The sequence below is a fragment of the Penicillium concentricum genome, assembly GCF_028827145.1.
Source record: "Penicillium concentricum strain IBT 3081 chromosome Unknown utg000004l_segment0_segment0, whole genome shotgun sequence".
NCBI lineage: Eukaryota > Fungi > Ascomycota > Eurotiomycetes > Eurotiales > Aspergillaceae > Penicillium > Penicillium concentricum.
The window spans coordinates 481,029-503,168 of record NW_026622757.1 but is presented as its reverse complement, the minus strand read 5'-3'; the positions used below and the strand labels follow the sequence as shown (position 1 = coordinate 503,168).

The 22,140-nt window shown below is 50.9% G+C and overlaps 13 protein-coding genes across 13 annotated transcripts; 7 read left to right on the top strand and 6 right to left on the bottom strand.

Moving 5' to 3' along the window:
- Positions 1 to 373: 373 nt before the first annotated feature.
- On the top strand, positions 374 to 769 carry N7517_009129 (mitotic-spindle organizing protein 1; the record flags this gene model as incomplete). Its single annotated transcript, XM_056726852.1, has 3 exons — positions 374 to 463; positions 547 to 624; positions 701 to 769. 3 exons carry the CDS (start codon positions 374 to 376, stop codon positions 767 to 769), a joined length of 237 nt encoding a protein of 78 aa, XP_056575424.1.
- Positions 770 to 1,128: 359 nt separating this feature from the next.
- On the bottom strand, positions 1,129 to 2,592 carry N7517_009128 (Ubiquitin system component Cue; the record flags this gene model as incomplete). Its single annotated transcript, XM_056726851.1, has 5 exons — positions 1,129 to 1,493; positions 1,573 to 1,842; positions 1,893 to 2,135; positions 2,198 to 2,516; positions 2,572 to 2,592. 5 exons carry the CDS (start codon positions 2,590 to 2,592, stop codon positions 1,129 to 1,131), a joined length of 1,218 nt encoding a protein of 405 aa, XP_056575423.1.
- A 308-nt stretch (positions 2,593 to 2,900) lies between these two features.
- Positions 2,901 to 5,025, top strand: N7517_009127 (putative ATP dependent RNA helicase; the record flags this gene model as incomplete). The annotated part of the gene is made up of 3 exons (XM_056726850.1): positions 2,901 to 3,125; positions 3,180 to 4,838; positions 4,891 to 5,025. The coding sequence occupies 3 exons, from the start codon at positions 2,901 to 2,903 to the stop codon at positions 5,023 to 5,025; spliced, it is 2,019 nt and encodes a 672-aa protein (XP_056575422.1).
- A 361-nt stretch (positions 5,026 to 5,386) lies between these two features.
- N7517_009126 (PITH domain-containing protein) lies at positions 5,387 to 6,243 on the top strand (the record flags this gene model as incomplete). Its single annotated transcript, XM_056726849.1, has 3 exons — positions 5,387 to 5,516; positions 5,581 to 5,692; positions 5,826 to 6,243. The coding sequence occupies 3 exons, from the start codon at positions 5,387 to 5,389 to the stop codon at positions 6,241 to 6,243; spliced, it is 660 nt and encodes a 219-aa protein (XP_056575421.1).
- A 389-nt stretch (positions 6,244 to 6,632) lies between these two features.
- On the bottom strand, positions 6,633 to 7,519 carry N7517_009125 (ESCRT-III subunit protein VPS20; the record flags this gene model as incomplete). The annotated part of the gene is made up of 3 exons (XM_056726848.1): positions 6,633 to 6,857; positions 6,948 to 7,311; positions 7,476 to 7,519. The coding sequence occupies 3 exons, from the start codon at positions 7,517 to 7,519 to the stop codon at positions 6,633 to 6,635; spliced, it is 633 nt and encodes a 210-aa protein (XP_056575420.1).
- A 163-nt stretch (positions 7,520 to 7,682) lies between these two features.
- N7517_009124 (putative AAA family ATPase/60S ribosome export protein Rix7) lies at positions 7,683 to 9,980 on the top strand (the record flags this gene model as incomplete). Its single annotated transcript, XM_056726847.1, has 3 exons — positions 7,683 to 7,736; positions 7,784 to 8,023; positions 8,091 to 9,980. 3 exons carry the CDS (start codon positions 7,683 to 7,685, stop codon positions 9,978 to 9,980), a joined length of 2,184 nt encoding a protein of 727 aa, XP_056575419.1.
- A 333-nt stretch (positions 9,981 to 10,313) lies between these two features.
- On the bottom strand, positions 10,314 to 12,620 carry erb1 (ribosome biogenesis protein ERB1; the record flags this gene model as incomplete). The annotated part of the gene is made up of 1 exon (XM_056726846.1): positions 10,314 to 12,620. The coding sequence occupies one exon, from the start codon at positions 12,618 to 12,620 to the stop codon at positions 10,314 to 10,316; it is 2,307 nt and encodes a 768-aa protein (XP_056575418.1).
- Positions 12,621 to 12,813: 193 nt separating this feature from the next.
- Positions 12,814 to 14,203, top strand: N7517_009122 (Zn(II)2Cys6 transcription factor rglT; the record flags this gene model as incomplete). The annotated part of the gene is made up of 2 exons (XM_056726845.1): positions 12,814 to 12,904; positions 12,960 to 14,203. The coding sequence occupies 2 exons, from the start codon at positions 12,814 to 12,816 to the stop codon at positions 14,201 to 14,203; spliced, it is 1,335 nt and encodes a 444-aa protein (XP_056575417.1).
- Positions 14,204 to 14,522: 319 nt separating this feature from the next.
- Positions 14,523 to 15,933, bottom strand: N7517_009121 (Paf1-complex subunit LEO1; the record flags this gene model as incomplete). Its single annotated transcript, XM_056726844.1, has 3 exons — positions 14,523 to 15,512; positions 15,568 to 15,733; positions 15,785 to 15,933. The coding sequence occupies 3 exons, from the start codon at positions 15,931 to 15,933 to the stop codon at positions 14,523 to 14,525; spliced, it is 1,305 nt and encodes a 434-aa protein (XP_056575416.1).
- A 323-nt stretch (positions 15,934 to 16,256) lies between these two features.
- On the top strand, positions 16,257 to 17,553 carry N7517_009120 (Mob1/phocein family protein; the record flags this gene model as incomplete). The annotated part of the gene is made up of 4 exons (XM_056726843.1): positions 16,257 to 16,289; positions 16,544 to 16,812; positions 16,872 to 16,986; positions 17,037 to 17,553. Exons 1-4 carry the CDS (start codon positions 16,267 to 16,269, stop codon positions 17,551 to 17,553), a joined length of 924 nt encoding a protein of 307 aa, XP_056575415.1. The 5' UTR covers positions 16,257 to 16,266.
- Positions 17,554 to 18,226: 673 nt separating this feature from the next.
- On the bottom strand, positions 18,227 to 18,691 carry N7517_009119 (uncharacterized protein; the record flags this gene model as incomplete). Its single annotated transcript, XM_056726842.1, has 1 exon — positions 18,227 to 18,691. The coding sequence occupies one exon, from the start codon at positions 18,689 to 18,691 to the stop codon at positions 18,227 to 18,229; it is 465 nt and encodes a 154-aa protein (XP_056575414.1).
- A 386-nt stretch (positions 18,692 to 19,077) lies between these two features.
- On the top strand, positions 19,078 to 21,035 carry N7517_009118 (rhomboid protease PCP1; the record flags this gene model as incomplete). Its single annotated transcript, XM_056726841.1, has 5 exons — positions 19,078 to 19,921; positions 19,977 to 20,080; positions 20,138 to 20,471; positions 20,532 to 20,706; positions 20,765 to 21,035. 5 exons carry the CDS (start codon positions 19,078 to 19,080, stop codon positions 21,033 to 21,035), a joined length of 1,728 nt encoding a protein of 575 aa, XP_056575413.1.
- A 202-nt stretch (positions 21,036 to 21,237) lies between these two features.
- N7517_009117 (uncharacterized protein) lies at positions 21,238 to 21,744 on the bottom strand (the record flags this gene model as incomplete). The annotated part of the gene is made up of 1 exon (XM_056726840.1): positions 21,238 to 21,744. The coding sequence occupies one exon, from the start codon at positions 21,742 to 21,744 to the stop codon at positions 21,238 to 21,240; it is 507 nt and encodes a 168-aa protein (XP_056575412.1).
- Positions 21,745 to 22,140: the final 396 nt, after the last annotated feature.

Sequence of the window (22,140 nt, the reverse complement as noted above, 5' to 3'; positions counted from 1 at the left end):
AACATAGAGTAATAGGGAGAGAATATGCGAATATGATCCTTGCCCTAACACATACATTTTCAGTCAATTCAGTAATTCTCGCCTCTCGCTATATGAGTACATATTAGTACATAGAAGATAAGCACTAAATCTAAGAATATCCACCAGTAATAAGAACATTTGAAGCACATTCCTTTACAAGTAAAGTGACGTCAATATAAAAAGGCCCCCAAATAATATCAAGTTGAGTTGACGGAGTACTCCGTATGTATATGGATGTACATTGTAGATTACCTTGATCCGAAAAGTCCCCCACAAAGATCAACCCAACTTCAACAGATTCAATCCTCGCCTTACAATTCCACCCCCACCAATATCAAAATAGAAAAAAAAAATGCCCCCAAAATCTCAAGACCAGGCCGATGACAAGCGCCAAGCGGCCAGAGAAGTCATCGATATCCTCCAGGAGATCTCCGACCTGCTGGTGCGTGCTCCAGATATTCATTCCCCCCCCACCTCATTCTCCTATAAAGCAAAGATATTAGCCCAAACTAACATGTCAAATAGAATACCAACCTAGACCGAACAGAGCTGTCGCTTTGTGTCTCTCTCATTGAAAACGGGGTGAACCCCGATGCTTTGGCGGTACGCGTTACCCCGAAAATGGCACTCTGCACGCGTTATTCGTTAAAGGTGCCTAATAGCTGACGCTGCTTTACAGACTGTCATCAAGGATCTACGCAAAGAGACTGGTTCAAAACGTCTGAGCAATGCTCCTACCATGGAGTAATCGCTTGGGGGAGTCGGCGTGGGTTTAAGAGTTACTTGCTACATCGGTGCATTGAACGAGGTCTGTTTGTTCGGGTTTGGCGTTGAAATTAAGGATTTGCTACTATGCAAGCCGGTCGGAGATATACCCTTTTGTTTTGTTTTCCGGTACAAATACAGATTCAATTTGGCTTGGGTTCATGGAGGCATTGGAGAGGTTAGAGAATGTCTTGGGCTACTACTAGGTATCGTAAACTCGGGGTAGTGGGTAGCATAGCAAGGCGGCAGAGTAGAATGGTAGGGGAAATAAATATGAGGAAACAATTCCAACGTGGAACAAGTGATTCGCGCAGACAGGGATATTCAAATTCCAATTCGCAATTATTTTAACTCGTCGGGCTTAATCGCGCCCTTGGTCTCCTGGTTGGAACTAACTGGTTCTGACACGGACTCGACAGTGGCATGCTTGAGTTGATCGCCCTCTGAGCCAGTGGTCTGCTCCTTAGTCTTAGTTTCCTTCTCGTCATCGCTATCGCCGAGGCTAAATGGGTCGTTCTCCGCGACGGGCGAAGGCGCGACGCTGGACAATGGTTGCCATTTGCTCGCCTTGCTGCCCGTTGAGCTGAGACGCTTGGATGGTGTGGAGGAATCGTAAAGGTTGTCAATCTCGGTGGGCGGTCCATCCTGGAAGGACACCCTGCGCCGGTCTGGCGAAGGAGACGCAGAATGTTTAAAGCTGGACTGGCCTGGACGAGGGGGCGAGCCGGGGGAGCTGTGGCATAGTTAGCATAATCCAATGAAGCCAAACTTAATATCGTTGTTTACCTTCGCCATCCCTCAACTCAAGAGCAGAGAAATCATCGCTGAGAACTTGGGGATCTGCGTCGTAGCGCTCACGATCTCCACTGCGACGGCCCATATCACCACTCCGTCGGGGACGGGCATTGGCTGGAGTCTCTCTTTGATTCTGGATAGGTTCCTCGTCCAAATCATCTCCATCGATTCTCTTCTTCAGGTTTGTTACCCACGAGTTAACCTTACTCTGTGTCTCCAGGAAGCCCTTGCGGAGATTCTCGCGGATCACGGGTAGATCATCTGTAAACCATTAGCGCGAGCTCATTTGGTCAAGCCACCATAGTCCATACCATCAAAGAAGCTGTATTCTCTCTCATCCGAATCCTCGCTTCCTCTAGGTCGCTGGTACCGGGGGTCACTCTCCCAGTTCGGGGGCGGGGCGCGACGTCCTGCCGCATTGTAGTGCTCGGATAGTTGACGCGCATACATCTCATCGGCTTCCAGTTGTCGCTGTGCAGCAGTGCTCTGCTGGGTTGGGCGCGGCGGCTTTGGCGGCGGTGTCATTTCCTCTTGGGCCTTGGGGTCGGTCATACCTGCAAGCAGAGATCCTGGTCAGCCTGATACTCATTTCATAAATAGTAGGTTCCTCACGAACCTAGGAGAGCATTGAAGGCCCGTTCGACATTCCAATTGCTTGCGGTCAAGACGGCCTTGACAACACCGGGTTCGATGCTTGGGAATGCCTCCCTAAGGGTGTTCTCTGACTGTTCTCTCGGGTTCAGGGGCCGGGGCGGCTTTGGCGGGGCTGCCTCGGCGGCAGCTGGCTGGGCAACTGGCTGCGCAGCCACAGGGGAGGAAGTAACAACTCCACTCTCTTGGGGCTCGTCGTCAAAGTCCATCGGGCGCGCGGTAGTTGGCGACTCAGCTCGGGGGCTGTTGGGGGAGTTAAGGGCAGCCAAGGGCTTGGGAGTGTTCTGTGTATGAACGTGAGCCTCATGCGACAAGTGAGATCTTGGAAAGCAAACATACCATCTTGTCCTCCTCAGACATCTTGAGATATCTTTAAGATCTAACCGATAATCGAAAGTGACTGAACAGAAATTCACAAAAAAACAGTGTTGCCTGAGAATGTCTGAGAGCAGAACATATCGGGGAAGCTCCAAGTGACGTGGGGCGCACGTGATAGCGGGCGAGCTTTATACAGATCTGGATGTTTCTGCGACTCCGAGGATCCCCAAGTCGCCAATCTCCAAGTCGCCAATCTGCAAGCTTGAATTTTCAGAATGGCCCAATCTTAACTTGGGTTCTTTCAACAACCCATTCAGCGGAGCTCATTCACGGCTCAAATTTGGTCTAAAATGGCTTCAGAACAGGAGCTCTCGACCTCTTTCATTCCAGCCCTGTATAAACCGGCTGCTTTGCTGCCTATCGCACGCCACAAGAAGAACCTGATCTACCTGGTTGAAAAATACCCCGTCACCATCGTGGTGGGCCAAACAGGCAGCGGGAAAACAACTCAGCTTCCGCAGTATCTAGATCAGGCGGGATGGTGCGAGGATGGGAAGACCATTGCGGTTACACAGGTGAGCACCGATCCCATAATCCTTCAAATTGAGTAGCGACTAACTTTGTTCCAGCCCCGGCGTGTGGCTGCTACAACGGTTGCAACGCGAGTAGCCGAAGAGATGCGCTGCAAAGTCGGTGAAGAGGTGGGCTACTCCATCCGGTTCGAAGATTTAACATCTCCGGCAACAAGGATCAAATTTTTGACAGATGGAATGCTGCTAAGGGAAGCCTTGGTGGATCCTCTACTTTCGCGGTATTCAGTGATCATGGTTGATGAGGCACATGAAAGATCTCTCAGTACCGATGTGCTCCTTGGGACTCTAAAGAAGATCCGCAAGAAGCGCCCTGAACTTCGCATTATTGTTAGTAGTGCAACCCTTCAAGCAGAGGACTTTCTTCGTTTTTTCGCCGGCGAGGAGTACAAGCCTGAGGCAGACCCGGCGGATTTGGGTGGAAGCGTTGGTCGGATCATCAGTCTGGAAGGACGAATGTATCCAGTCGACATGCTGTTCCTTGACGCTCCGGCAGAAGATTACATAGAGCGAGCAGTCAAGACCGTCTTTGATATCCATACTCAAGAAGCAGAAGGCGACGTACTTCTCTTTTTGACTGGCCGAGAAGAGATTGACACTGCGATCCAGTTGATATCCGAAAGAGCGGCAACGCTCCATCCAAAGGCGCCCTCTCTGCTTACACTGCCACTTTATGCTGGACTCACCACGGAACAGCAAATGTACGTCTTCGAGCCGACTCCAGAACACACCCGAAAGGTCATTGTCTCGACCAACATTGCCGAGGCCTCGGTCACGATCGACGGGATTGTATATGTGATTGATTCCGGCTTCGCCAAGCTCAGAGCATACAACCCCAATACTGGTATTGATACATTGACTGCAGTGCCAATATCAAAAGCATCTGCCACCCAGCGAGCTGGCCGCGCTGGAAGAACGAAGCCAGGGAAATGTTTCCGTCTTTACACGCAACAAGCTTTCGAGCAGATGCCGGAAGCAACCGTACCTGAAATCCAGCGGTCAAACCTCGCACCGGTCATTATGCAGCTCAAAGCACTGGGCATCGACAACATTGTCCGGTTCGACTTCTTGACACCTCCGCCGGCAGAACTGATAATCCGTGCACTTGAGCTCCTGTCCTCTCTCGGTGCGATTGACGACTATGCCAAACTCACAAAACCGCTTGGAACGCGGATGGCAGAAATTGCTCTGGATCCTATGATGGCCAAAGTTCTTCTCACCGCGCCATCTTTCGACTGTCTAAGTGAAATTCTCACGATTGCGGCCATGGTCAACCTCCAGGGGACAGTGTGGGTTCAGCACGCCGGAGACAAAAGATCTGCCGAGAGCCACCGACGAAAGTTTGCCGTTGAAGAGGGCGACCATTTGACGTACCTGAACGTTTACCAAGCCTTTGTCACTAAGGGAAAGAAAGACTCAAAATGGTGTCGCGACAACCTCTTGAATTACCGGGCACTGCTACGCGCAGTGAGCATCCGAGGTCAATTAAAACGGTACCTAGAACGCTTTGGCATCCAAGTCGATGAGACACTTTCATCTCGTCATGGCCCTGCCGATTTGAGCCGCCAACCGGAACAGATTCGGCGGTGTCTTACGACGGGCTATTTTGCTCACGCGGCGAAGATGCAACCGGATGGAACTTTCAAGACTGTCAGCGGTGGTTTGACTCTTCATGCCCACCCCACCTCGTTGATGTTTGTAAGTGCTCATGTGTGGGAAAGTTACGTTTCGTTTACTGACTTGAATATAGAACCGAAAAGCCGACTGGGTCATATTCCATGAGATTATGCAAACGGGTGAAAAGACTTATATCCGCGATGTCACTAAGATCGAGAAGAGTTATCTGCTGGAGTATGCTCCTGATTATTACCGAGTCAGGCAATAATGACACTTGGAATTTAGCTAGAGAGGAATGTACAATAATACCCAGGCGTTTAAGGAGGCGGAATTGAGATATAGTATGGATTTTATAGATCCGTAAAAGCGAGAGGCGATTTGGGTTACTGTACAGGGAGTGATATTATGATATACATAATACTTACATTGTAAAGTTATATAAGAAACTAATAACTCCAAATATACTCCCTTGAAATATGTTCATAGAAAGTACATACTTGTGAGTATCACATCAATTCTCCGACGACGTCACGGGAGTGGAGAGCGTCCCCAAACACTTTTCAACTTCAAATCCTCCAAATCTTTATCTTATGATCTACACCTTGTACATCTAATTTACATATCTTACAATGTCAGGACACCATGATCACGATGGCCACTGCCACGGCGAAGATCACGACCATACCAACGATATCACTCCAGCCATCCAATCCCTCCTCTATTCTCAGATCAACTTCGACCTGATCACAACTCTGAATGGTACGCATAAGCCCTGTGATCAATCACCAGGTAACCACAGATGACAAGTCCTAATATTCGACAGAGACCACCCCAAATTCAGGCGCATCCATCGTCCAGAAAACCTGGGCCGAGCGACTAAATGACAAGCCTGAGCTCGAGAGCGATGCCGACGAACAGCTGCTTATGACCATCCCGTGAGTCTCATATTCCATATATTCTATGATTTATTGTAGCTGTTCACTTCAACGCGTCTTGAAAATCCCAAATAAACCACTAATCTTGCCCCTCACCGTTATCGCCCCAAAACTAACCCGAGATCTTCTACAGCTTCAACGGCCAAGTCAACGTCCACTCCCTTCTCCTGTACACTGCACCTACAAACTCCGCCCCAAAGACAGTAAAGCTGTTCAAGAACCGCGACGATATGGATTTCTCAACTGCATCGGAGTTGCACCCGACTCAAATCATCGAGGTCCCGCAGCCTGTACCTGGCGCCGATGTCTTTGAATTGCCCTTAAATCGTGCCCATTGGAACGCGACTACCTCTGTCACGCTCTTCTTCGAAGATAATTGGAGTGATGGTGAGGAGGATGTTACTAGGGTTGGGTATGTAGGCTTCAAGGGGCAGTTTATGAAGTTGACCCGGGAGCCGATTAATTTCCTTTACGAGGCTGCGGCGAACCCTCAGGATCATGTCTCTATCCCTGGTGTTAGTGGTGTTGGCAGTATTACGCCTGGCCAGTAGATGGGAGTTGGAGGCCTCTTTCACAGGGATGAGTATGTCTCGGTATGTTTTGGGGGTGTGATGATTAACGACAGTACCATTCTACTATGTATTTCTACATGGATTTTATTGATTTATTGGTGTTCATTCCAGTAAAGTGAGCTCGTATACCGAGTATCATTTATAAAATCTCGGGTGTCATAATCTACAGAGTATGCATTCACAATGTCAACCATGGATTTACAAGCAATAGAATCAACCGCCAACGCCATGGGCGCATGAAATCTACCCACAAGGTAGGCAACAAAAACAAACAACCATCAACGCCAAAAAAAAAAAAAAAAAGATGCTTTGAATCAATATAATGCAATGCTTGGTGCTGTGCAACGAGGACCCAACATATCCTCCTACTAAGCGTGCAACGCCGTCCGAGTCTCAGCCTTAGCCTTGACTCTTTGAGTCGACTCCGGCACCGGCTCTTCGACGGGCAAATCAGCAGTAGGTGGGCTCGGCAGTACAACAGGATCAGGCAGGATTTCAGGGCCAGCAAGTTCCCGCTGTAGAGCCTCCAGCTCATCCTCGACCTCATCCTCATCTTGGTTCGTCAAATGACCAGCCAGCATCTGACTCACCTCCTATAAAAAACTGTCAGCAAAACCGAACCCTAATCATACCCCAATCCCAACATCCTGCACAAGAGCAGCAAACAAAGACGAGGCACGTACCTCCTGATAAGCTCTCGCCTCCTCGGTCTCCCCCATCAATCTTTCAACGCCCTCAATGCCACCCATCTCCTTGTTGATAGTCTGTAGCACTTTCGTTCCCTGCTGCAACCCAAACAACACGTCCTTCTGCACAAGCGCAAACTCCACCTGCCCAGTTAACTGTTCCAGCTGCGCGAGTTGCCCATCTGTCTTCGCAAGGAGTGATTCTTGGTATTTCTTGCGTCGGAGGGCGAGCAGTGCCCGCCTGCGATCATCGCGCGCGAGACATTCCCTGGCGATCTCCGTTTCACGGTCTGTGAGGACGGTTATTCGTCGCTGGTATTGGTGCAGTCTGTCGCGTTGGTTTTTGAGGTCAAGAATTGCCCTGTAGACACCACGGGGTATTTGTTAGCTGAAATAATACAAGCTGTGTTCCTTGAATGGACATGCTGGGCGGGGATGAGAGGGTCTGAGAACAATAGTATGCTCACACAGACACTATTGAGGATAGGTTGTGGATATTGTATACAATATACAGTTTGTACTTACCGATCCTGGGCAGATATCTTCTGCGAACTACTCGAGTTTCCCATGTTGTTGAAGAGGAAGAATCCCTCATACTGTAGATGACCTAGACATGAATGACGTTATGTAACGGACCTGTAAATACCTGTAATTTTCAGCCGATCTTTCAAATGTTTCCATCTCCGAAATTTCGGGCCCGCCTTTTTTGCGCATAACAACCAGAATCAAATCATGCCTCCAAGGAAGGGTGGCAGGCCGACTCTAAGTCAGGGCCTGGACCGTGAGGTATGTATTCAAAATTGAGTCCTGTTGGCTTGAGCTCACCAAAACAGGTCTACCAGGTCGTGCGCAAGATCATTGACGACCAGCCCGAGACTGGTCGCATCCGACTATCGGTCCCAACGATTTATGACACAATTAAGAAATCCAACTCGAGCTTGAACCGGAAACCGAAAAGACTCATTGAGGACAGTCTGGAGCGGGTGTTGGAGGTTGTCAAGGCTGATATGGGCGAAGACGATGAGGATTCCATGGAGGGGGACTTTGAGGGACTCGAGGAGCCTCCCGCTGCGGTATGTTATGCACTGCGCATGTATTGCTTGAATGGGACAGAAATTCTAATTGGAATTGCCATAACAGGAACCCAATGGAATGAACCAGAGCGTCGTCGGATCGTGGGCAGTAGCAAAGGCCAAAAAGACCGCCGAATCCACCGCTAGCCCGGCACCCACATCCTCCAAGAGAAGAACACATGGCGGAGAATCTGTGTCAAAGCGACGCAAAGCCGAGCCCGCGGATCGTTCGCCACCAACACATGTCAGTCTCGCCGATTTGGGTGGACTGGATGATGTTGTTCAGGAACTTGGGGACTTGATCATTCTACCCATGACCCGGCCGCAGGTCTATCTATCATCAAACGTGCAGCCGCCACGCGGAGTATTGCTGCATGGCCCGCCAGGTTGCGGTAAGACGTTGATTGCGAACGCTTTCGCAGCGGAGTTGGGTGTGCCATTCATCTCAATCTCTGCGCCTTCGGTCGTGTCAGGAATGTCGGGTGAATCCGAGAAAGCTCTGCGCGAGTACTTTGAAGAGGCCAAGCGTCTTGCTCCCTGTCTCATCTTCATCGATGAGATCGATGCAATTACACCAAAGCGCGAGAGCGCTCAGAGAGAGATGGAGAAGCGAATTGTCGCCCAGCTTCTGACCTGCATGGACGATATTGCCCTTGAAAAGACAGACGGCAAACCCGTCATCGTACTTGCGGCAACCAACCGCCCAGACAGTCTCGATGCCGCTCTGCGCCGCGGTGGCCGTTTCGACAAGGAAATCAACATGACCGTGCCCTCAGAGCCAGTCAGAGAACAGATCCTACGCGCATTAACACGCAAAATGCGACTGGCCGATGACATCGACCTCAAGACGCTAGCCAAACGAACCCCCGGCTTCGTGGGTGCCGATCTCAATGACCTCGTCTCAACCGCCGGCTCAGCCGCCATCAAGCGTTACCTCGCGATCCTCAAGTCAAACAGCGGCGAAGAAATGGAGATGGAAATCGAAGGCGAAGAAGATATCAGTCCACGAGTTCGTGAACTCCGTCGCCTCATCATTCACGCCAAGGAAACGCCCCTTGGCGATGAAGCAGAAGTTGTCCTCGTCTCCAACGCAGACTTCTTCACAGCCCTCCCTAAGATCCAACCCTCCTCCAAGCGCGAGGGCTTCGCCACAATCCCCGACACAACATGGGCCGACATCGGTGCCCTCGGCGGCATCCGCGAGGAGCTCGTCACAGCCATCGTCGAACCAATCAAGAACCCCGATATCTATGCCAACGTCGGTATCACCGCACCAACTGGTGTCCTTCTCTGGGGCCCGCCCGGTTGTGGTAAAACCCTCCTCGCAAAGGCCGTCGCCAATGAGTCCCGCGCAAACTTCATCAGCGTCAAGGGACCCGAACTGCTCAATAAGTTCGTCGGTGAGTCTGAGCGCGCGGTTCGCCAGGTCTTTGTCCGTGCTCGCTCCTCCGTGCCCTGTGTTATCTTCTTCGATGAGCTCGATGCCCTCGTGCCCCGTCGTGACGATACGCTCTCCGAGGCCTCTGCCCGTGTTGTCAACACTCTCCTCACCGAGCTTGATGGTCTCGGCAGCAGTCGCCAGGGTATCTATGTCATTGCTGCTACTAATCGGCCTGATATCATCGATCCCGCTATGCTGCGTCCTGGTCGTCTTGAGACCCTTCTCTTTGTGAACTTGCCCACGCCCCTCGAGCGTGTCGATATCTTGCAGACTCTTCTCCGGAAATTGTCCATTGAGTTTAGTGAGGATTTGCGCAAGCTCGCTGAGGAATGTGAGGGCTTCAGTGGTGCTGATTTGGGCAGTTTGTTGCGTCGTGCTGGTTACTCTGCTATCAAGCGCCGCGATACTATCAAGTTCGTCGACTTTGTTGCTGCTAAGGCGTTCGTGCGACCTAGTGTTACGGATTTGAGGAAGTATGAGAAGCTCCGGAGGGACTGGAGTGGTGGTGTCGTCTGAGTTGGCTGGGTTGTATATGCACTTCTCTTGGGATATACATATTTAGATCTAGAGTTTTCTTTTTTTTTTCTCTCCCATATTGTCTTGCTTGGGATCATGGAGATAGATACCTTGAACATTGACTATTTGATCGAACATTTGATCATTCATCTCATCCCTTGGGTTACTACTAAATGCAATAGTTTAAGATCTATGATATGATACGAAGTAGAAAATGTTAAAAGAAACAACTTTTTTGTAAGATACCTATACAAAAGAAAGATTATGCACAAAAAAATAAATAGAAGAAAACGCCCAGAAAAATGTCAGACATCATGCAACGGCATCTCAAGATTACATCCACAAGCGACAGGTTCCATCGGCACCGGCACTGACAGCCCACGCCTCGCGCGGGTGCCAGTCGATATCCAAGACACCCAGCTCGCCAGTAATCTTGTGGCCCTTGAGAACCTTGAGCGGCACAATAGTAGCATTGCTGAGCATATCTCCAGTAACGCTGCCGTGGAAGATCTGCAGGGATCCATCGTCGGAGGCATCTGCGAAGAGCGGGTAGCGACCGCTGGGGTGGAACTTGACGGCGCGGATAGCCTTGCGGTGGTAGCGGAGGGTCTTGTAGGGGCGCTGGGAGAGGTCGAGATCGTGCCAGAGCAGACGACGATCGTACGAACCGATGATGATGTTGTCGCCGCCGGATGCGCTGGAAGAGGTCGGGTGGATGTCGAAGGACGAGATCCAGCGGGCACCAGGCTGCAAGATCTTGACGAGGAGCTGGCGGGAGAGATCGTAGGCACGGATCGAGCGCTGATTGGCGACGAAGAGGATAGGTTTCGACGGGTGGAAGTGGGCGGTCTGAGGGGGACCACCGCCCTTGAGGCGGCGCTTGAAGGGGAATTGCGTCAAGTGCTTGCTGACTGTGTGGATGGAGATTGCGACGGAGGCGGGTGTTGAGGCGCCCGAGCAAACTGTCACGAAGTAGTCACCGCGGCGGTGCCACGAGATCGTCTTGGGCACGTATCGGAGGGGAATGACGACGCACACACCGGCGTCCACGAGAGAAGACTCGGGACGGATCCAGGTTGGGGCATTGTTCTTTTTGCCTTCCTCTGAGGCACTGGGGGCCGGTCGAGAGGCGGCGAAACCCCAGCCTGCGTCGAGGAGATCCAGACTGGCCTTCTCGATTTCGGGGTCGACGATGGGAGGCACGGCGAGGAAGATATCGTCTCCTGCGGTGGCAGCGAGGACGACGGCGTCCTTACCCGGACGCCAGCGGACAGTGTTGACCGCTTCGTCATCGCTGAGCTTCACGCTCCACAGTTGGCGACCTGTCAGGAGTTCCCAGACACGGACAGTACCATCGTCACCACCAGTGGCGAGCCAGATTCCAGTAGGGTCCACGTTGACAGAGCGCACACGGCCCTTGTGTCCGCGGAAGACTGTGGCACAGGCAGTGGGGAAAGGCTTGAGCTCCTCAGGGCTGGGAAGCTTGGGCAAGAGACTCTCGGGATCGATGTTCAGCTTGCTACGACGCACACGCGGAGCGAGGTAAAGATCCAAGCAACGCTCGAACTTCTCCTGGACGAAGTTATCGTATCCAGGAACTCTGCGCAGGGAGCCGAAGTCGCTGGGCAGGTAATCCTTCTCGCGATCCTCGGGATCTGTCTGCTCCCATTCCTTGCGTTCCTTGTTATCGGGCAGGTACTCAGCAGGCGGGTGGTAACTCTCCTCGTAACCAGGGGGTGGGAGTTTGGGCGCCGGGATGTGCATAACGTGGTCAACTCGCTCAACTTCGTCAGCCCACAGGTCGTAGTTGATGAGTTCCTCATCCTTCTCTTCTCTGTCCTCTGGCGCCTTGTAAGGAAGAATGCGGCCCTCGCGGATGGCCTTCACAAGCTTCATCACACGCTTCTGCTCGTGCTTGGAGGGCACGAAACGGCGCTTGGGCTCGGGAGCGGCGCTCAATGGCATGATCTCCTTTTGGCTACTGAACCATTCCACCAGAGGCTCATATGGGTCGTAGCCCTCGGAAGGAACCTCGTTCATCTGCACCTTACGGAGCAACTCCAATTCCTCCTGGCTGAGCTCCAGAGGCTTGCCGGTCTGAGGGTCAGTCATACCGGTCCAGCCCTTGGGGATTTCAATGCTGTCCAACAATGCATCCAGGGCCTCGCCCTTGGCAGGACGCATAATTTTCTTTCCATTGATGTCGTAACCAATGTGGGGATATTCGTCGTAGAACTTCAGAGGGATGTCGCCAATGGTGTTGGCATTTTCATCCACCTCGGATAGTTCAGAGTTGTCGTCCGGGTGAATTTCATCCCAGAGGTAGCGATCGTTTCCGTTGGCGTCCTTCACAATGCGGAAGTTGGGTTCACCGGCAGCTGGCTTAATTTCTTCTGTATCAGAGGGAATCTCATCGCTATCCAATTCCTCTTCTCCATCTTCCGATTCGCTGAAGTCGTCGACTAATTCAACTTCCGAGTCGCTGTCATCGTTTTCGCTGTCCGAAAGATCGTTGGCGGTGTCCGACAAGGATCCATCAAGGTTGCCTTTGCTCAATTCGTCACCGGAAAAGACACCAGCTTCCTCCTCAACGTCACGAGTGACAGCCTTGCGCTTCTTTGAGGCTGCCTTGGGGTTCATGGTGCCGTTTAGCGGGTGTTGTCTTATTGCAGTAGATCCATGGATTTTTTTTAGGATAATTTCTCGCGGCCATTCACCGCTCACCGCCCACATGACCGCCCCCATCTTATCGGGCCTATCTATGACACGCCAACCTTTTGGAATGTTTTTTTTCTATTGAAGGGCTCTTTTGAATCGAGAGTATCATCAAGCTATGTCACTTCCACCTGATTATGGGAGAGTGCTTCCTTTGTCTACAAATGATTCCTCGGAAGCAAAAAGACATGCAGCATGCGACGAGTGTAGTACGTCTCACAGGCCGATGTAACAACCCTCACTGACCAGTCTACTGTTCGACAGGAAAGCGGAAGCTCAAATGCTCCGGGGAACTGAGAGGCTGCTCGCGATGTATTAAACAGTCACTATGTTGCAACTATTCCATACAAAAACAGATGGGCCGGCCGCCTAAGAAACGAACACGGACAGACGATGAGGGGGTCGACTTCCCACCGCTGTCTGGAGCTGAAATTTGGCCAAGTCCAGAGGACTCGCAACAATCTTCATTAGGAATGAGTCCGAATACATCCACTTTCCCAGATGCTGATCATCTTTGTCCGCAATTCTTCTGGCGGCCTGGTACAAACATGAATTTGCCACAGTCCCAGCCCGCAGATCTATTGTCAGGATATGATGACCACAACCATACCTGGAAGCCAGACCGTCTGAAACAGCCAAATATTCCTGTTTTCCCATCGTCTTCTCCTTGGCCTGATTTCTCGGCCGTCTCTGAAGCCACGGCTATGCCAATGTCAATGCCACTGCCATTCCCTAACCCTCCAACTTTCCCATCCACGCTCCCGCTCTCTCCTGCCACCTCCGTTTCCTCCGACTCCGTAACACCTGGGTGCACGTGTCTGTCATATCTCTACCTAAGCCTTAGCCACATGACATCAATCTCCTCTTTCCCCATCAACTCCCACACACTATGCTCGCTATATATCGCTGCACGAACAGCGCGAGACGTGATCCGCTGCCAAGTTTGTCCCAAGGCCTTCTCTACGGGGTTTCAAAATATCATGTTCCTAGGGACTCTATTAACAGTTGTCGCGGACTCGTGGCTACGCGTCTCGCAAGCCGATGCTATGGACTTGGGGATGCAGACCGCGCCTCCACACTTCGTGTCTGAGGTGCATCAAAGCCCTGACCCAGCACAAGTTTGGAAATCATGGCTCCATCAGGTTGTCCGTCGCGCTGTCATTGGTGGCCCCGTTGAGCCAGGTGCTATTATCGCTTGTTCTGAGCAGCCAGATCTGCTGTCCATGATTGGAGAACTCGAGGATCGGCAACGCCGCTGGCATGAACCTGGGCAACATCCACTTAGACAAAATCCACTTGGACAGTGGGATACAATGTCCTCCTTCTCGGACCCACGTCAGTCACAAGATAAGGATGAGCCCGACGAAACTAAGTTTTTATGTCTTCGTGTGGTTGGAAGTTCCAGGGAAGTGATCGCAAGATTCAACTTTGATCCTTCTGAATATCCCGAGGGTGTTGTGCCGGTCACTGCGGGCAACGAATCGTCTACGGGTGCACATCATGTATGAAAAGTTTGGTTAATTAAGGGTTCGGTTATCTGGTTTCTACACGTTGAATATGTCCGAGATCAGGAGTTATTATTATATACCATTTGGCATTAGATACGATACAAATCTACATTGCTTCGCTGGTACGAAGCTAGATATGTCATTGAACATTTCATTAATTTTTGTTGTACAAGCATCAAGTCAGAGTGAAATGAGCCCCAGTGTCCCTCGAATGCCTGTCCATGTAGATGACGCCGGACCATGTGGATATGTAACAAGAAAACTGCATCGAAAGCGCGAAAAGAAAAAGAACCTGCGAGAGAAGTGGATTGCTACAAGCTCACTCATCGTCCTCATCGTCCACCACGTAGCGGTTCTTCTTTCGGGCAGGAGGTGTACCAGCCCTGGCTTGAGGCTCTGGCTTGCTACGGGCAGCTTTCGCAGGTGCAGCCTCCACGTCATCTTCACCTTCAGCGTCCATGTCTTCATCTTCCAGCTCCTCTTCGTCATCTTCGGCTTCTTCCTCAAGCTCCTCGTCGCTGCCAACCAAGAATCCATCATCCTCGTCATACTCGTCTTCTCTGTTACGGGCACCACGAGAGTAGTCCTCTTCGTCGTCGGTGTAGATCTCACCGCGACGGTTTTGGCGGCGAGGCTTGGCACGCGGACGAGTCGTAAGCAAACCACCATCTTCAAGACCACCGACACTAAGGCCGCTAAGACCAGTACGACTGGCGCCATGACGGCGACCGCGGTCGGCCTCGCGATCAGCAAGTTGCTGGCGACGACGCTCGGCCTTGATAGCTTCCTTTTCCATCATTTCGGCACGTCTACCAGCCAACTCGGGATCCTCTGTTAGTTCATAGCGCGGTGCAGTGCCAGCTGCGGTCTGCTTGCTACCACGAGCAGCAGCAGCCAGTTGTTCTTGCAGTCGCTGAACGGCATCGTCCGTCTCCAAGGTAGTTGGGAGAATAGTCAGACCTTGGGTGACATGTGAGCTCAATCGGAAAACTTGAGCTGTTTCCAGTCCAGCTGCGAGATAAACGTGGGAGTCCAGCTTGTGGTCATATTCGCCGGACTTGGTGAGAGGTGCGAGGGGTTTGGATGCGATGCGGTATTGCTCAAGGGGGGCGGAGGCGAGTTGAAGGGTAATGGAGCCATCCTCCCATTTGATCATACGGGCATTGGACTGCAAAAGAGACCCATCTGCGGGATCCTTACGCCAGCATAGGGAGGTAGCAGCGGTCTGGTAAGGTGGTGGGACGTAAGTCTCAGGATTGAATTCTTCTCCTTCGATTGAGAGGAAATCCGGCACACGCATTGTGTAAACCTGTGACTAGAAGTTAGGTCAATGTCAAAGGTCTCGGGGTAAAAGCTCCTCCTACCTCTCCATCGTTGGTCAATGGCATTGGCGCCCGAGCAAGGTCTTGGTCAATAACATTGAGTTCCTCCCGCTCCTGAGCCACATCGTCCATTCGGTCTTCGCGCCGATCATAACGGTGCTCATCGTCACCGGAGTCAAGTTGTTCATCGTCTAGGTCGCGGTGGGGTCTAGCAATATATTAGCATTTAGATCTTGTCGCTCTGGAGCGGTTTACATACTCAATATCATCGAGTCCACCCTCTCCATCCGACCCGAAAAGATCATCGCCTTCATCCATTTGGTCGGCGACAGAATCATTGGCATTGCTGTGCGCAGGGCTCTCATTGCCATTGCTGGGGCGTCGGACGCCCTCCTCATCGGAGGACATGGTGTATGGAATTTATGTTGCAAGTCCGTAGATGTATGAAGATGGGAGTGGCGATAAAGAAAGGATTGAAGGTGTTCTTTATATTATATTGGGAGTGAGCGATGCGATATATCGTCAGTAATGTATTGACAATTGTTCTATCGGCCATTCACGTCGGAGCTCCCATAATTCAATTGACGCGCGGGGATATAAATTCTCCGATTCCGAACCCAAACAGGACTAGTGTCTCGATGGCCCAGACCAAAAGGGGATCCTCAACGTGTGGGCATCTCACCGTCTCGTCCCTCATCCCCGTTATTTTCTTAATTTGAAGCATCGCAGATCAATTTGAAGATGGCGACCTTCTTCCAGAGCGTGTAAGTGATGTTGCACTATTGTGGACTTGTTGCAATCCGTTCAATCTCCCTTCTACATTTACCCCCTCATACTGCACGAAGAACCCCCCGGCGCCACAAATACAAAGGAGCATTCCATTTCCCAAAGTCTAATATATGCCCTGGCCTCCTCTTTGTTGTTCATATCTACCCTTGCTTCTTTCATATATTCCCACCTTGTTCTTAAGCAGCTATACCTTGCCACGATCGCCCGCTAACTCTATTTTTGAATACAGTCGCCAAGGATTTGGCCGGGGAGGAAATAACAAGAGCAACAATCCCCCTAAAAGCCCAGCACAGTCCTCTACTCCTCAGCATCAAGCCACTATGTCGAATTCGCCCTCGATTTCCAGCAGTCTGTCAGTGGAGACTCAAGCGAACGACCCCGAAGGACCCAAGTACTTCTTCCAGGAGAAGTATGCCCCACTGAATGTGAGGGGCAACTTCTTGACGCTCTGTGCTTGCCCGAAGAATGTGGAGCTGGGCGAGTGGCTGGCTCACCAGAGTAAGCAATGCGGAAGCTTATCTTGGGGGAGCGGGGAGGCTAATGTGTTTCTACTTCAGTTGTTGAACAATATCGTCTACTCCACGGCATGCTCCAGGTTATCCAGGAGGTTAACAGTGTGACTGGGCTACCTATTTGCAATGAAAATACTTGTCCAACAATGTCCGCTGGACGGTATGTGGATATGGCGGGGTAAACTATGAACTGAGCTAACGATTCCAAAGGCTGACCTATACTTGGCTTGTTGACGGCCGCGCCGCCAAAATCTCCGCCCCGAAGTTCATCAACCGCGTCGAGAAATGGATCGTCAGCAAGATTCACGACCCTGTTATGTTCCCTACCGAAAAAGTCAACGGCACACCCGAGACATCTGCCATCAAAGAGGCCAATGGCGCATCAACAACTCCCTCCGATCCCGCCAACCCCGATGACTGGATCGGCAAGTCCAGTGGCTTCCCACCAACCTTTTATAAGGACTGCCAGGGTATCATGAAGCAGATGTTTCGCTGCTACGCCCATTTGTACCATGCTCATTGGCTCAACCCCTTTTGGCACATTAACAAGCACGATGTCCTGAACATGTGCTTCGTTCACTTCGTGACTGTCTCCAAGTACTACGGGCTTGTGTCCGATAAGGAGATGGAGCCCATGCAGCCCTTGATTGAGTTGTTCATTAAGCAACAGCGGGTCCCCCCAGAGGCACTTAACGGCGGCCACTGGGCCCAGCAGGCCGCCACTTAAGCTCCACGGGTCTGGAGTTGCACCTTTTTGTTTTTACATTGACGACCATGACATGTCCGCTAACCTGGCGTTGGGCCGCGCTGTCTTACTTTGCTCGTATTCTGCTTTCTCCTTCTGCCATTTAAAACAAAAATGGGCGAATTTGTGATGATATGACACAGAGCCGGGGCTTTGATTGAGCATTTAGCATGCGCTGTGAATTATTCTACTTGATGATCTTGCATATTCTCATCCAGCATCAGCTGGTCATTGCATGTTTTTTTATCTACTCATTGCAATACATTCATCTGATCATAATTCCATAATACATAAAGACTTGGAGTCGTAAATGATCCACTAGATACATTCCATTTTGTCTGGACCTGGTGACTCGAGTGTGCGTAGCGCTGCAGAAGACGTGAGTAGTCCCTAAGGCTTGGGAGGTAGTTATTTGTCGGGATGACCGTCTCTTGGCTGCTATGATTCAGGTGTGTACATCGTACTGTGAAATATAGATGCTGTGAAACATAACCAATTGAGATAGGTCGATCTTCGACCCACACGCAAATGCAGTAAAGCGCCCACAAACCACAGTGACCGAGAGCAGATGCACTGATGATGACGATTTTGAAGTTTTGGGAAGTTCAAGCCAGCTTAAAGAAGCCGGCTGCGCGTAGATGACCCACCAAATTGGTCACAGATAGACCCCATCCCTATCCTCCCGATCATTGGACTCCCGTCCTGCACCGGTCTCGGCCCCAACGCCAGCCCCAGTCGCAGCCTCGGCCTCAGATTCAGTTGCATTTCCATTCGTCACCGGAACATCTGTCGAAGCGTCCTGTCCCTTGTCGATCTTAAGCTCATCAAGCTCAATCCAAGGCTGTCCACGATTCTCGACCTCGGTCTTCAGCAATGAGATCCGCTCATTCATGGACACCGCCACGCCCTCATTTTCAGCAACATAGCCCTCCAGCTCCTTCTTGTCTTCTTCTGAGTCGTTGCTTTCTGCTAAGAATGCGCGGAGCTCGGCATTTGAGCGGTGCAGGTGTGCGATGGAGTTTGTGAGCTCGGAGACTTTGCTGTAGAGGACTGCGAGGGGGAGCTCTTTGATTGCTTCAGCAAAGGCTCCTGGGGTTATAGGAAGGGATTCAGTTGACATTTTGCTGTTTGTTTTGTGATGGGTTGAAGGTAGAGTTGGGATCAATGCGGGTTGATCTGTTTAGATTGTTATCGTCTTATCATCACGTGGGGTTTATAGATCAGATAGATCAGGCGGGAGATGTGTATGGGAGATGTTGAGATTGGATTTGAATTGGTGGATTAGAGATGAATAGAACTCCTGGTACTACAGTTTAATTTAATGCTATATTCAAAGAATAAAGCATCTTCAACTAATTCCTATCCATCTTCTTGCTTTACTTGCAACCGCGGCCTCGGAACAACTCTACAGCCGGTCCATATGATGCTACCAAAAAGATCCGAACAATCCACCACCATCCCATATTCCGTGGTCCTCTCTGAGCCCTCGCTCTCCAGTCACAGGATATGAGCAATGCGGTCTGGGCCGTATGGCGGGCTCCATGCCCAGGGCTCCGCACCTCCGTGCTGCCAGTAACATTCCGCCCTGCCAGTCGCGATCTCCGCATTACCCCATGCCGCATGTACAGCATCTCGCGCCAATCTACGTTGCCAATCCCGAGCCTTCTGTCCCAAATATTCTCTCGTTCGTCTCGACCGACTCCAACCCCGATATCCCCTCACCGATTCAACCCGGTCTCTACGCCCCGCCGCTTCAAACGTACATCCGCCGCTTCTCCAAAGCCAAAGCCTAAATCGGATCCCTCGGAGGTCCTCCCTCGCCAAAAGCCCTTCACCGATGCTGAGATCAAAGCCATCTTTGGTCCCGCCAAGTTCAATGCAAAGCTGGGAAACCGTATCCTGGCCGTCCTGCACGGCCACCGTCTGACCGGCACGCTTGATGCGGACTTACCAATTGACATTGCCCGCGCTATCACCAAGCAGCAGTTTGATACGGCTTTGGAATGGCTCCGCGATGAGTACCCCGTCGATGAGGATGCTGCTATTTTCGCCCGCATTGAGCGCGAGGAGCGCGCGGAGGAAGAGAAGCTTGTGCGCCGCGCTGAGAAGCTAGGCTTGTATAAGCCGCAGAGTGGTTCTTATGACGCTGAGCTTGGCGAGGAGGGCTCTCCTTACGGCAAGAGTGTTCTGAAAGAGGCTCGCGAGAGGAATGAAAAGCGCTTGTTGGCTGAACAAGAACGGAAAAGGCAGGAGTGGCTTGATGGCGAGAAAGAAGAACACGAACGATTGAAGCGGGAGTTTGGGAAGAACACTTCCCTGCAGCAATACCAGGAGGCTGCACTCACTGAGGGTATGTATACAAGGATTCGAGCTCGGGTGATTAGTATTGGTGTTGACATTTTTAGCTCGTCCCCGTGCGGATCCTATCGAGAGGCCGTATCTCGCTTGGGTCCAGAAGCATCATATTGCCGCTACCAACGAGAGTCCTGAGTCGATGAACATCACCAATGTAAGGATGATTCACTCTGTGGAATTGTTTGGTTGTTAACCATGTCTGAACTTGCAGTCTCAACGTCTGCTCGCTCCGCTTCTGTTCTCGGTCGTGGTTCTCGCCCTGTGCTATACCTTTGCTCAGAAATATGAGTTCCCGGCACGGAAGGACCGCCTCATGCCGGATGTGCCTCCTGCTGTGGCTACTGTGGGCGCCATTGTGGCAGCTAATGTAGCAGTCACCTTGCTATGGAAATACGTACCTCCCGCGTGGAGACTTCTCAACCGATACTTCGTGATTGTTCCCTTCTATCCCAGCTCACTGGGTATGATTGGGAGCACATTCAGTCATCAAACATGGAGACATCTTGGAACTAATATGATGGTCCTGGGGCTTATGGGAACTAGAGGTATGCATTGTGGCTAGTAGAAGCACCAGAAAATATGGTTTCTAACTTTTCACTCTACAGTCCACGATGAAATCGGCCGTGGAAACTTTTTGGCCATCTACTTCGCTTCCGGTATTATGGGATCAGTCTTCTCATTAACACGCAGCGTCATCCTCGGCCGCCTGGGCATGACCTCCCTTGGAGCCAGTGCCGCAACCAGCGGTATCGTAGCTGCATGGTGCATGTCTCACTTCAAGTTTGTCTCCCACCATCTCTCCGGTTGTTATTGTGGTATCTATACTGACCCTCCTTAGTGACAAACTCACCATGTGGATTCTTCCCCAGGGACTCCAAGAGAAGATCTGGACCTACGGCTGGGTCTTCCTTACCTGTCTAGTCGGCACCGAAGTCTTCAGCTTGCTCGCTCCCGCATTCTTATTCCGCGCTTGGCCCCTCTCCCGGCTGACCAAGATGGACCACGCTGCCCATCTAGGTGGGTATGTGACTGGTGCTGGATGCGGATATACCCTCATGCAGAAAAAGAAGGAGCGTGAGAGAAAAGCGAGACAGTCGAGGTGGATCTAAAGTCTCATCAATAGAGACCTGGTAACCCTATCTTTGGTTTCCAATTGTATCATACTGGCGTTACTGCGGCAAATTCTAGCCCTTCATACTACTCATTTACTTGGGCCATGTTTTTTCTCTCTCATTGTTCCATTCAAAAGAACTGATATATCAATCTACCAAAACGTGATAGGGAAAAAAATATCAAATACCCCAATTATCATCACAAATCCTGCACCTCATCCTGCACCTCAGGAGGCGCAGACCACGGATTCGCAACCGCGCACTGGGGCTTATTCCAATGCACAGGCTCAACCAACAACTGATCCTCACGTTCCGAGGGCCCCTCACGGGACAAGAAAAGCATATGCTTGTCAATAGAAATAATCCCTTGAGCGATGAGTTCCTCATACCAAAGTGCAACAATCTCAACCTGAAGCATCAAAATTTCGGCACCTTGATCAGGTACCTCTATCTTGATCGGAAAGGAGATGCACATATTCCCCAGGCCGTGCAATGCATTAGTGGTCCAGGTAACCAAGCCAGCCTTGATGGTCTCGCGTGTATGGACTATAATCTCCCTGTCGTCGGTTGCAATGCTCATGGTATCAGGGAGAGCTACATTACCCCAGATCCAACCTAGCTGGCTGTTGTGGGGGTCCCTGAAATGGAATCGAGTGCCATGCTCGAGCTGGCTCGACTGGAACACACTCGCCTGGTAAAAGGGCATGGTGATAGGTGGAGTAAATGGATATCTCTGTCGAAATGTGGTATGTTTGGTAGTCTGCTTTTTTTTTGCTTTGTGTAAGGGAATGCTTTTCTGGGTGATGCTGCTGATGGCGAGATAGACTCGAGACGAGGACGCCGAGGGTTTATATAAGGGCCAAGACATCTATTCTGGTAATTAGGAACAACGAGAGAATAAAGTCCTTTCATGACTATAATACATCTCTCTGTTCTTTTAGCAAGTACACTATTCTCTCTATACTCTTTGTTTTGACCCGATATCCTATGTTAATCTTGTCTAGAGCTTGTCTTTGTTCTTATTACCTCTTCGAGTGGATTGACTTCCATCAAAGGAGACTTTACCCTCTTATTATAAGAATGGCTTTTAGTTAAAAGATCC